Source organism: Fringilla coelebs (assembly GCF_963513975.1).
Source record: "Fringilla coelebs genome assembly, chromosome: Z".
Classification (NCBI taxonomy): domain Eukaryota; kingdom Metazoa; phylum Chordata; class Aves; order Passeriformes; family Fringillidae; genus Fringilla; species Fringilla coelebs.
In genome coordinates, this window is record NC_140031.1 from 32,004,012 (window position 1) to 32,017,912 (window position 13,901).

A 13,901-nucleotide genomic window follows, 5' to 3' on the forward strand; every position below is an offset into this window, starting at 1 on the left:
AATGAAAACAAAACAAAAAAACCCTTACACCATAAAATTTTTTGCCTTTCTGAAGATAGCCTAGTACCCTGAATTGAACTGATCCATGAAATTCAAGTCTCATGCAATCCACAGATTGATGCAGAGATCCAGCACCAAAATGCTTTCCAAGTTCACAAGATTTAGAAACAGAATTTTATTTCTATCACATATGCATGCTATTTTAAAGAGGCTTTTTTATTCAATCTTTGTTCCTTTTTCTTATTTTAGGTCAACAGATTATCATCTCACCTTCCATTTCTAATCTTAATTTTTGTGATTCCTCTCGACTCATCCTTTCTACCAGCTTCCCTTTCCCTTCTTTCCCCCTGTTATTTTCTTCTAGTTGATGGGGTTATTACTCACTCTTTAACGTGCAACTCCTTCCATGTTTTCTGAACCCTGAAGTAATTGAATTAAAGGTTGTTTTTTTTTAAAAACAACCAAGGACTTTCCCCCATTTCCCCCAGCTTGATTTTCCCCCTTTGTGGCATTATTATCCCAGAATCTCTCTCAGTTTTCACTTCAGATGATCTGCCATGTTTTTTGCCTTCCATCTTCTCCTGTTCAGGATCTGGGTTTTAGTACCAAAGCCTCTGGGACAACATCATTGTTGTTGCTCCTTCAACAATTACACTGGCCAAACTGTCTACTTCAAAATATGACAGGCATTTGGGAGAAAAGGAAAATGAACTTCATTTTGCCCTAAAAGGAGAGAGTTCTTTGCATGCCTGCTTTTTGTTGAAGTACAAAGACTAACCTTGAGCTGAAGCTGGCCATTTTCTGGAAGTCTTTCAAATAAGTAGTAAATTCTCTCCCTGGGGGTATCTTTATCTTCTGCTGACAGAACAGCACTAGAAATTATATGACTTTCACCTATGTTCACCTCTATATCGTTCTTCCTGAAAAAATTAAAAGTCATGTATTGATGCAATAAAGGAACCTTTTCAACATGTAATTTCTCGGCCAGAATTATGGATTAACCAAATGCTGACAGAAATCCCAGTTTCAGAGAGAATACAGGAAGGGTGCCTATTTCAGTTCAAAAGAGTAAAAAAAGCAAGCAGTGCAGACAAGCTTCTCCTCACAATGGTAAGAAACAACAAAGATACCTAAAACAAAGTGATTTAACACATCTCTTATTCGTCTGTACCCCATTCTGCTTACCTTCATATAATTTGTAAGAATAAAGCAATGTAAACCAGTAGCTTGCATTATTACTGCTATTATAGAGTGCAGCAATACTGGCTCCAATGAACTGATTGCTTATTTAGGAAATGACTGTCTTTCAAACAACTAGTCTTCAAGGCTCACCTTTATCTGTGGGAGACACAACCATATCTAACTGGCTTCTTCTCTATGCTCCTTCTAGCACCCACATCTCATTTTGGGAAGGAGCTCTCAAGAGGAATGTGTGGAGGCTTTACATTCCCCAAGGGCACTCTCTGCTACAGGATGCAATCCAAGAGGTGACAGATTGAGGTTTTGGCAATCACTCTGAATAAGAGGCGCTGTTTGGCAGCCAAAAACATCCCATCACAGGTTCTTCAGTCTTTTGACCATAACTAATGGAGATGAGAGCTGAAAATCCCTGGGGTGGAAAGTGCCCCAAGATCAAAAGGTTAAGAAAAGCTTTAAAGTACTGCCCAATATTCAGCTGTTAAACTGCACTAGCATAAGGAACTCTGTACCTACAGTGAAGATGTAGTGACTGAATGTGGCAGCTAAATCACCTCAGTGCCAAACTGAACACTTTCTTAAAGCACTACTGCCTAAATACTGGCAGCACATCTCATCTAAGTAGAGGGGTAACAGGCAAGAGGCAGAAACTTCTTATAAAGGAAGGCTATTTTGGGAGTGAATGTCTCAATCTATGAAGTTGTTCACCACAGGAATGGCAAGTGCTGAGACCTAATATTGCCAGACAAGGAAGAAACAGTTTCTGGATCTAGCTGGGCAAAGCTAAAAATACTTGACTTCTTGCACTTCATCATCTTCTTTCACAGAGGGGGGGTGGAAAATGGCAGATCAAGCCATAGCACGTGAGGAACAAATAGGCAATTATCAGTAACTATCCGTACATGAGATATGCATACATAAATTATACTCTTTATTCTAACTGAAAATGGACATTCTTTCATGTTAATGTTATGTGGTCATTTAAAATCTTTTAACTAAGAAACTGACATTTGTTATTGCAGGAAGCTCTACCTGGTAAAAAAATAAAAATTACTCTGACCTGAAAGTAGGCCAAATACCCTGAGGGATCAGAAATTCCCTCCTTAGTGGCAGAGGTGAGTCTGAAATACAACTTTAGAGGTTCAGAGCTATACCCACAAAACCTTTGGACTCTTAGCTTCCTGTCAGTCCGGGGCTAGAAAACAGTCATAAGTATGGAGGTCCTGATGCTCTGTGACAAGTCATCAGTTGGAGATCCCAAGGGATGAGCTCCTTTTTAAAATGCCCAGGAGGTTTGGCTCTCTTGAAGCCAGCTGCCTATCTATAAATGCTCTGCCAGGCAATTTCTGATCTTGTCTAATTCCTTTATGACTCCTGGCTTTGAAGTGTAAGGGAAGTTAGTGTGTACTTTTGCAGCAGTTGAATTACGTCAGAGAAAAGAGTTTTAGAATAAAAAATAAGAGAATTATAATCAGAAAGCCCTTCCCCTGCTTCAGTCTTGTGGATCCACCCATTCCAAAATCCAGAGCTGCTTTCAGAGAGGTATTTTAGGCAGGTCTTTGTCTTAGGGAAGAGAAAAGCAATGCCTTGGTGGTCAGTGTTCAGCAGAGGTACAACAGCTGGCAAACACCTTGAAGCAAATTATGAAAGAAAAAACGAAAATTTTTCCCCACACACTTTTCTTTTTTCTCTATTTGCTCAATGTAGAGCAACACTAAGCAACACTAAAGCCCTCTTTTCAGTAAAAAATTTTTTGTTAAACAGGCTGATAGAACCACCTGACCTATATAGAAATATTTTTACTGACATTAGTCTGTTGCTTGTTCTGGCTTCCTCTTTGTATCAGACACCAAAGACATGGTTTAATGGTAAACATGGTGGGATACTATACTCATTGGATTTGATTATCTTAAAGGCCTTTTTCAACCTTAACAATGGTATGATTCCATCATTTGGTGTTTTGTTCCCTTTTCCATCATTTTGTCTAAACACATCCCACTGTCAAGAACAGGAACATGTGACTTACTTGCTCAGCACTGGTTTCTCATCATTAACTGGAATGACCTTTACTGAAATGGTTCTGAGGACTTTATGTTTTCCATCTGATAGCTGGATTTTAAAGCTGTCAGTGAGATTTTCAGAGTTGTCATGCATGTACAGCAGCTTCATTCCTGTGTGAGGTAGGAAGGGGGAAAAAAATAAGAGAGAGAGAGGGAGAGGGAGAATGGGTGAGAGAAATGGAAGGAACAACTTAATCTGACTCCTGCAAAATCCCTCTCATCATTTCACTCTGCTTTAATCACCTTTCTTCCATCTCCCCTCCCCATATGGTAGGGTAACAGTAAACTTGCCTTAGCTATCACAAGATTAGTTTGTTGAGCCACTGCTGTTCAGTGATCTAGCAACATACTGTTGACTCAAGGTCGCCAGCCTGACCTAAATAAGGAGTGACTCTCCAAAAAAGAAGTCTCTGTCAATCTGAAAAAGGTACATTTCTTCTCCTTTCCATATTTCAAATCACTTTGATGGGAACCATAAAGAGGATCAACCTGTCAGACAATACTTTCCTGTGATTTAAATAATCCTCAGGGAATTTTGAAGAAGCCTTTGGGAAGGACAGTTGGCTTTGTATCTATGACCATGAACCACCAGAAGTTCCAGGCCAAAGATGGCTCTTCACCATTTTGGATAACAACAGGAAAAAGCCAAGAAAGAAAGTCAAACCCAAGACTCGGGAAGGCAGAAGAATTTGGGGTGGACCCCTGATATTTCTGGAGGTTCATATTAGACAGGCAGAGAGACAAAAAAACTTTTCTCAGTTTTTGAGGGCTAAACTGAAATTTGAGTGACAGTATTGAATTCATGCTCCTCTTTATACTGATAGATTCCACGTTTTACTAAATAGCCACAGTCAGGAGGGATCCACCGTATTCCTTGCACTGTTCAATACACTTTTTCATTACAGGTACTTGAAACAGATTTGCTGCTTTAAAGCAGGCTGACTGCTCATGCTCAGCTGTGGAGTCCTAACTTGTACATTTATTGCTAAACATACAGTATATTGCAGCCTTTCAATGTCTAAAGAAGGTTTATAGGAGAGATAGAGAGGCTTTTTACCAATGCCTGTAGAGACATAACAAGGGGCAGGAGTAGGTCTAGGTTGGACATAAGGACAAAATGTTTTACACTGAGAGTGGCGAGACACTGGAATAGTTTGTCCAGAGTGGTTGTGGAAATCTGGAAGTGTTCAAGGTCAGGTGGAATGTGGATTTAGGCAACTTGGTCCAGTGCAAGTTGTGCCTGCCCATGGCAGGGGAAGTGGACTAGTTTACCCTTAAAGATCCCTTGAAACCTAAAATGTTTTACAATTCTGTGATCATTTGAAGAAATACTTAACCCATGATCAGTTAATGTGTTTTTAAATCAGTCTTCTTGTCTCTCTATTCTAGGTGCTGTAAAACATTTACAAATCTATTTGATGATGTTACATTATGTTATATTATTCCCTTTATTTTTTTTCAGGACAGATAATTTTCCTAGTCATATTACTACCCTTTTTGATACAGAGGTCTCTCAGGATGATTTTATAGACAGTTCCTAAAATCAATAGATAAGAATAGCATTAAATAGGACAACTTCCATTCCTAAACATTGTCTTGAAAATAAACATAAGGCAAGTGAATAAATAAATGATGGAGATTTATTTGGTGTGCCACTTGCCTCATCAAAATAATGAAAGACCATTGTAAGAAGAATGCTGCACCTACCATTCTTCAGTAGCTCCATGGAAAAGCCATGAACAAGCAACCCATGGCTGTGGTGATCATGGTTAATTAACTCTTTATAGTGTAGAACATCACTGCCATGAACACCATTAATAAGGAACCCGTACGAGGGTCTCTGCACCACCCCAAATACCAGAGGGTCTCTAGGCACATCCAGATCAACTGCATTGATAACAGACAGATCCAGCTCTTTCATCTCCCCTTCTTGAACCTGAACGTGAAAGAAAAAACATCCAATTCTTTCACATAAAAAGAAATAATAGAATTCTAGCTTGGTTTCATGAGCATTTTTGTGTGCACATATATCTCTTGATTCCTCCACCCTTGCCCAGTACCTTTTTAACCAGTTACTGATTTCAACCAGTTTAAAAGACAGAGAAAGTAAGCGGTTACAATGATGAAGAGAGAAATTGAGATAATGAGTTCGTGTTTGCCCAGATTAATAGAAAGTGTGTAGAGTCAATGCCAAATCTAGGGCTCAGAAACGCACAAAGGAGAAAGCCTTTTAATATATAAAGGTATCTAAAAATGTGGATGAATATAAATTTATACATCCACTTTTTACTTTACAATAAGATTAAGTTTACACTCTGCTCACAGTTATTTATATTAAAAACAGTCTACAGAGAGGGGAGAAGCTATTCCAGAAATATAAAAAAATACTCTATTAAAAATGTGAAAGCTCTTAGGAATGCAGAAGGAGACTAAAGATCTCCCTGCTTTCTAGATCCCATATTTGCTTAAAAATTTGATCCCTTCTTTTTACTTAAGTGCAAATTTCCAAGATCTATGCACTGCTCCTATCCCACTGAAGTTCTATCTTATAAGTTTGCATGGGATTCCACTGGGCTGTTTCCTGAAGTAGGCTGAACTACACAAAGTAAGGGAAATATGCAGAGGAACAGGCATCAAGACAATGTTCTTATTTATATGAAAGAGTGGGTTTTGTTAAAGTAGTTCTATGACAGGCATTTTGCTTATTTCCTTACGGTAATATTCCTGGCTATGAATTCTGGAACTTCGTCATTAGTTGGGCTGATTCGCACAAAAAATGGAGTCTCTGCTGAGCGATGCAGCCCATCAGTGACATAAAGTACAAATTTGTCTTCTGTTGGCTCCATTCCCACGTGCCTGGCTTGAACATAGTTTATATTCATGGCTTTCAGGTGCTTCAGCTGAAATGAACCTACAGATTTTAAAGAGAAAATAAGTTAGCACAATACTTTCATGCCTTCTAGTCTTATACGTCATTTTAAAAAATGAAGCTATGTCTTATATCAAAGAAAAAATAACTTGAATTTTTTAAGTTGTTTGCCATTTTTTGCCTGTAACAGTTACATTGCACATGCTACTGCAGGAGACAAGCCCTTTCCCCTCAAAAAATGCATCATTTTGTTTCAGATGGTACTCTGAAGCTTCTCACTTTTCAGTTCAGACTGCAAAACTGAGTGCACATAAAAGCAACTGAAATAGCAGGTAGGAAAATGTGTGAGGTCCAAGATTCCTTGACAGTGCTAGATTAATCCCTGGACTTGATCCTTTTTCCAAGCTAAATGATTCTATGATTATATTATTCTAATTACACTTTGGCTGACAGACCACAAAAATGAGAACTTAAAGACTCAGTGATTATGGGTTTCCAGCTGAAGGTGCTGGTAAAAGGTGGTGGCATTACAAAGCATGTCGCAGTCTGGACTGCTGAGGGTGAAACTGCCTCACACAGTTTGAAAGTGGACAAGGGAAGTCACCATCTAAGTCAAACACCACCTCCATCACTTTTGCAACTTCTTGGAAACTAATGTGGGACCCAGGCTACTGCATTTAATTGACAGATGTGTAGGTGAAGGGATACTGGAGTCTTTCATGGGGGACTGAAGAGGAAGGCAGGGAGAGCAGATTAATATCTCATATCGTGACTTCCAATAGATCTCAGTTGGAGGCATAAAACAAGGATTGCCTTTTTTGCTTCAAGGGCCAATCCTTTACATTTGCATTGCTTCAGTCTCCCTTTGAACTCCTGCCCAAAGTCCCACTGCTCTTCATTTGTCAGCGCCTGCGTTCCTCAGTACGCCCCTACCAATGCCCACACCTGCATCTGCACCACCAGAGCCCTCTGCAGAGCTTTCCACAAGCCCTCCAGATCCAACCTGCTTGATTATCCTGAATTGTTAAGACTCACCTATGCTTATTCCGATGTTGCTCTTCTCAAACCCGGGAGAAGGCAGTACGTTTTCAATGTAACCAAACTGGGGAGGAGAAACCAGCACAAACTCTAGGTCATCGGCAGTGGTGTCGGGGTCAGTGGCAAACAAATGTTTGGTACTAAGGGCTGCTGAGGAGCCCTCCTCCACCACAAAGCTTGCACCTGCGCACAAAAACATGTTCAGCATTTTTGGTCATGAGCTGATTTTACTGCTGTTTTTGTTAATAAGAAGGGAAATAATAACGAGGGGCGAAATACAAAAAATACTGAATTACTGAGGGGTTTTGTTTTAACGTTTTCTTCTCTGCTTTCACCAACATCTCTGTCTCACCATCACAGAAGTAGAGAAGAAGGGGATCATGAAATTATTTTACTGGTTAAGTTATTAGCTAAGGTTTATATACTGTGCAAAAACAGTTGTTACCTCTGTCTGTCAGAGCATTAATTACATGAGAGCTGTTAAGAATTGCTCATAATGAGCAAATTTTCATGCATCGCTGCTTAATTTCCCTGCTGGGACAATGCTTCATTTCCAGAACATCACTTGGGTGAGCGCCTGCAAATTACAAAGCTACTCTACTCATACATACGCTTAAATATTCTCTGAGATACATAACGTGTACCTGATACTTACAAACAAATGACATTGAAAGACACAAGCATATAAAAAACATACTTTTAATATGTATACTACAGACCCCACTGAAAAGCCCAGGGAATTGATGGCACATAACGGGCTGCAGTTGGACTAGATGTACGTTAAAAACTCTATTTCCATTTTAACTGAATTTCTTAGATTCTGAAGAGTACTTGATGAAATGTGGTTTCATATCTATTAATGTATAGCTTTTGTCTTTATTTGCTAAAATAATTAAATATAATGATTCTGTCCCAAATTTATGTTTTATTCTCTACACTCAAAGGTAAATAAATGTCTCTATTTATGTTTATCCTTTTGCCCTGTATAAACCTGATACCTGTTGGGCCATGAGTTCAGTTCAGGGACAAGATATATATAGATCACTTTTACCTAGACATAGCTTAGATATGCAGCAATCAGCATGTAGACATGGTGGGGAGCAGATCTGAGCACTCTCATCTCTAACTGCATGCTTTAAACACGCAGCTGAAGAGCAGCAAGCTCATACTTGTCCTGCAAACACCCTGGATTGGGTGTTTGCACTGTACAAGGAAATGAAAATAAAACTGACGAAAATTCTGACACAAAACTTTTGTGTGCTGATGTCAACTTGCTATTTCTAATGCTAAAAACCAAATAACAAAAAAAGCCACTCTGAGTCTTTAGCCATTGCAGTAGTGGGTGGCCCACTTTGTACTGCTATGGTGGGAGGGAGCTTTCACCTGTTGCAATTGATGGAGGCTGGTTGTCCACTGGAAGTACAGTGATGTTAAGGTCGTAGACAGGAAATGGATCATCACGTGAAACTGGGGGAGAAGCAGGTCCATCATAACAGCAGTCCTCCACATCTAGGCCAGCCTCGCCGTCAGAGACAATCAAGGTTAAGATCTCAATGCAAGGAGTCAGGCCAATCTCACCACCTGGAAAAAATTATTTATAAGAAATTATTTACCAAAACTTCATGAAGACTAATTTTTATCCTACAAGGACTGTCTTTAATATCAAGTCAGAAGAAAAAGAAAGCAGCAGCAAAATTACTGGAATTCTTAATTCTGACTAGTGGGGTGCTGCTTGGTTAGAGATTTGGTTTGTTGTTAATAAATAATTTTAACCAAGTCACTTCCATGATATAAGAAGAGAATGTTGAAAAGAGTTTTAGTATTGTTATAATAATTATAATGTTATAATTATAATGTTATGATATTATCTTACATTGTAATAAAATGGCTAGTAGTCCTCAAGATTCTTTGTGCACTAATGTATGTACACAATTTATATTGTGTGGGAAAAGTGTTTTTCCTGCACTCCTTCTCAAGGAATGTAGGAAAATCTTTCTTTTATATATGGTTCCTCTATGACAAATGGTAACATCCATGCTCTTTCAAAAGAAAATTTTTAATACAGCAAGTACTGCATGCATTCCCATGTGCTTCCTATCCTTACAAAACAGACTATAACAAGGGCTGTACTTAATTGCTGTACTTTATTATTGTACTGTATATTGCGCCTGTATGCAATCACATTTCAAATGTGGGCTGATACAGAACTGGGAACTGCCATCCCTTGCAAGAAGCACCTGTGGGCTCAGAGTATTCCAGCTGTCAGCACTTCTGGCAGCCTGTGTCTTGCATTGCTGCAAGGTGTCATTAATAAGCAGCCTGCAAAGGGAAGTGACTCCCAGTCTTCTCTTGTGATACCTACTGACAGCACGTTTAATGTTAGAAATTTGGAAATGAGAACCACAAACACTGCACCCTTGAAAGTAAATCTTCATTGTCCCCACAAAATATTGTCATTGAAATACTGTTTGTGGTATCTTTAGAAAGCAGAAGAAAAGTTTGTTGTTGGTGGCTACAATTAAGTACTTCCTTTTCAAATACCAGCTGTTCGTTTCAGACAGTGCCAAGCTTGAAAATATCACATCTATTCTCCATGCTAACACAGAATTGCAGAATAATTAAACAGAAAACCAGAATGTTTGGGGAAAAAAAAACCACTAAAGCTGTTATTCAGAGATGTAGAAAGAGAACCTCTTTAATCCCAATGAAAGGATAAATTTAAGTAAGAAAGGATGTTAACCAGCCCTTGATTTCTGCCAGTAATTAAAAAAAATAAAAGGTACTAACAATAAAACCACAAAACAAAGACTTTTTAAACATTTTGTTTCTCATTAAGTCAGAACTTCCTTTATCTTGTGGTAAAGAAAGACTGTGAACTGCCCAAAGAAGATAGCCTTCTAGACGAGGCAAGCAAGAGTAAAAATGGGGGTTTTTACTGCCATAAAACACATCAAAATACTCTAGTTTGTACTTAATAATAATTTTGTCAAAAAAGCCCAAGCTATTTTGTCAGCAACAATGAAAGAGTTCTTCCTGGATTTATGGTGCTTTCAGATACTTGTTTGCATATAATTTTCAATTCGAGCAGGGGAGAACATATTAAAACATGTGGTAGTTGTCCATCAGACAACTCTTTTTTCGAGCCAGTTTCTTTTTTTTCCTCTATACATGGTTTCCAAGAAGATCCTACGGGAATTCTGCAAAGGCATGGATTCAGGTTAAGATTTTTATTTTACCAATACTTGTCTGACCACCTTTCATTCTAATTCTGTCCTTAGCTCACTTACCAGTGTGCTGGTATGTGACTGAACCAGCCAGGACATCAGCTTGGGAGAAGCGATCCACGGCAATGCCGGCTTTCCTCAGTGCCCCGTGGTGGGGCTGGCGGGCCAGCAGGAACGTCAGCCCCATGTCATCGCTGTCCACATCTGTGGCATGAATGTACTCCGAGGAGAGGACTACTTCTGCACCCTCCAGGCAGTGCAGCACGGGAACAAGGCCTGTTTGCATAACAGGTAGCTCATCATTCACAGGCAACACCTGATCAGAAAAAAAATTAAGATTTTCTCACTGTTCGTTTCAGTGGATGCCGGTTGTTTCAGTACACTGCTTTGCAGCTCAAACTAACATTTTGATGCCACTGTCAGAGCACACTGAGCTTTCTCTGTGAGCAAAAAGAAACCGGCTGAATTAAGAATAAAAGACCAAACTAGATAATTATGGTTTAAGTACAAAGTGCAAGTCAAAGCTTCTCAGAAATTTGCCACGTGAACCTGAAACCTAGGGTTGAAATGGAAGCCTAACATATCCATTATCTTCCAGTTTCCAAGGTAATGCAAGGACTTTCATGAATCAAGCTTTGAACCATTTGCCTCCACACAGAAAATTGCTCTCAGAAACACACAACACACTGACCTTGACCTGCAGGATGAACTCTACAAAATGGATGCCATCTGTGGCTGCAAAGAAAACATCATCAGTGAGAGTCTCAGAGCCATCATGACGATATCTGTGGAAAAAAGATTATAGAGCTACACAAATTTTTCACATCTAAAAAGAATCCATGCTTTCTGGTCATGCCTTACGATGTGTATCCCTCCCCATATAAAAAGCTGCTCCCTGTGTAAGGGTGTGCACCTAACGCTGCTGATTCTGAATCAGAGTTTCTCCAAAGGGCTTTTGGGGTCTCCTACAAGAAGAAAACTCCCAAAGTAAACCATTCATCAGTCAGGAAAAAGGTTTCCCTAAGGATTTGACACCTATGTCCTGGCTGCTTGTGAGGTGTTTACTAAGCACGTATTTCAGGACTGAGTGCTCAGTTTCTGACAAATGGAAATGGAGCCAGGGAGCTCTAGCTCTGCCTGCATGTGTCGTGTCTTCTTCTTGCCACAAATAAAGAAGCAAAAATCTTCTTCTCTACATTAATTAATGTTAACAAAATTTTCTTGTAAACGAACCAAGCTTAATAAACACACAACTTTCTTAAAAGAATAAAAGCTGGCACCAGTGTCTTCTTCACAGGAACTGCATGGCTGAGTATGGAATTTGTCTCCTCACCTGCACAGAGCCGCGCTTTTACAGATAAATCTATTTACAGCAGGCATGCTGACTCCCATTTCCTGGACACTCAACAGCTCATTTTATGGGGACATTGCAATCCCAAGGTTCAACCAGCAATCTTCTCCAGGAGCAGCTCTGCCAGAGCTGTGGTGAACATTGCCATGGTGAGTTCTGCACCCATTCAGGCTTTAGCTCATTCAACTGAGAGCCTCAGTTACCACAAAAGACAGCCACCACTCTTCTAACCTGACTGCCAGGGCACGCAGGTCCTCACAGGAAAGGCTGTCACCTCCATTCATGGGATTGTTATCCAGCTCCACTATCCCATGCTGCGGCTGCCTCTGCAGAAGCAGGAAGAGATGCTCTTGTTTCGTGTCTGAATCAGAGATGAGAATGTGTCCCTCTGTAATAGGGGTCATGCCACCCTCTTGCACTCTCAAATGGGTTGTAAAAACCTGCAGGGAGGAGAAATGATGAGCTTCCTGTGCTGTTGCACCTCTAAACACACACCAAACAGGGTTTTATTGTGCCACACATCCTTATAGCAAAGCATTTGCTGTGCTCTAAGGATGTGTGACACAATAAAAAAAATATGCCAAAGGATCTCTCTTTTCTGCTGTGTTAGAAAAAGCTAAGGAAATTACCAACAGTGGGCTATAATATGTGCATCCTAGTTCTCATCCCTTTTTTGGCAGCTTCTGACCTCCTAAGGCAATAAGCAACACAAAATGTAGGGGTGCAGTTTTGCTAACCAAGATGCAACATATATGTTTTTGTACAGATATATAGATGGCAAAGATAGCCCTCACCTTGTCACGAAAAATGACATTGCACACTCGCCAGACTTCACCAGAGAAGTACTCACCAGGTATGTCTATCCCAATGCAAGCTGTGAGCAAGACTCTGAAACCCTGATTCCATGGAAAATTCATTTTGTATCTCAGTTAAATCAGAACATTTCTCTGTATTTTGTTTCTACCCAAAGCAATTCCAAAGTCCTTCCTTCTCACTTTCCTGCACTACATACCACCCTACCTCTGGGGCTTGATTGTCCACAGGAAGAATTGTAATATTGAAGCAGATCCCATACAAAGTGCCTCCGTGCTGATTGCTGACAGAAAAAATAAACTGGACTTGCTGAGGTTCGGGTCCAATGTCCTGTAGGGGTGGCATGTAAGCAACTTTCATATAGTTCACAGCATGCTACAAAAAGAGAAGCAGGGTGCATGTAAGAGGAGATGACGGGGGTATTAATAATCCATGACATTGGGGACCTTTATCATCCCCTGTTTAGATGCTATCCAGCCATCAAAATAAATTTTAGAAATTTTTCATGTACACTTTAGCTACTAGCCATACCTTGATTAAATGCATCTTTAGGTACAATTTAGGTGAGTACAGGTTCAAGTACTCAAACCTCTAGCAAAAAATATAGATATGGTTTAGAAGTGATAGAAGAGGTGATGGCCTGAACTTCTTTATGGATCCCTTTCAAAATGCCCGTCCAAGGACCTTTCTAACTGTGACTTTAAAATAAACAATTCATAAAAGCTAACATCTCCCATAGCAGCTGAATTTGCCCTCATTAGTATGGATAGAAACTGCATGCCCTGTGTTTCCTGGTGAGGACAGGCCAGTGATAAGAACATCAAAATTTTGCATTCAGATGATACCCATGTTAGGCACATGGTTTAGGGTCTGTAGGGTCAGAGCTCTCATTATGGTTCTGCAATGATCATTATGCAACTTTAACTGTACAGCAGGATATAAAACAGGACACTTTAGTAATACTTATTTGTCAGATACAAAAGCATGAAAACTGAATTACAAAATCCAGAAAAAGTTTATTCTAGCCTGTTCTATCCTGTGCTACTAGTATCTACTGGTAGAGACACTGAGGTGAAGCAAGAAACTGTCCAAGATCTCATTTCCACATTTTGCATTCTTTTTCATTCCTCTTTCATCATGTGAAGCCAAATTCAGCCTACCCAAGCAACTGTAGGCCCCGCTGGTTTTAGGACATTTGTGTTTACATATTGCAAAACAGAAACATGATAGAAATTTGTTTTAAAATCTGGTATTGGAATAGCAGAGTTCTGAGCTTCTTAAGCAGAGACTGAGAGTACTGCTCCTCAGTTTTCACCTCTTGTTTTCCTGACAAATAAAAGCTGTATGCT

At 39.7% G+C, this 13,901-nt stretch overlaps 1 protein-coding gene across 1 annotated transcript in view; it reads right to left on the reverse strand.

Annotated features, from left to right (window-relative positions):
* The window catches only part of FREM1 (FRAS1 related extracellular matrix 1), a gene marked incomplete at both ends in the record, with an annotated part of 56,097 nt that overhangs the window by 26,138 nt on the left and 16,058 nt on the right, over positions 1-13,901 (reverse strand). The window contains 10 exons of the mRNA XM_084225107.1: positions 779-920; positions 3,224-3,368; positions 4,965-5,193; positions 5,972-6,168; positions 7,162-7,347; positions 8,548-8,745; positions 10,452-10,704; positions 11,080-11,173; positions 11,971-12,179; positions 12,760-12,927. Of these exons, the coding sequence (XP_084081233.1) occupies positions 779-920; positions 3,224-3,368; positions 4,965-5,193; positions 5,972-6,168; positions 7,162-7,347; positions 8,548-8,745; positions 10,452-10,704; positions 11,080-11,173; positions 11,971-12,179; positions 12,760-12,927 (1,821 nt within the window). The remainder of the gene's footprint in view (positions 1-778; positions 921-3,223; positions 3,369-4,964; positions 5,194-5,971; positions 6,169-7,161; positions 7,348-8,547; positions 8,746-10,451; positions 10,705-11,079; positions 11,174-11,970; positions 12,180-12,759; positions 12,928-13,901) is intronic.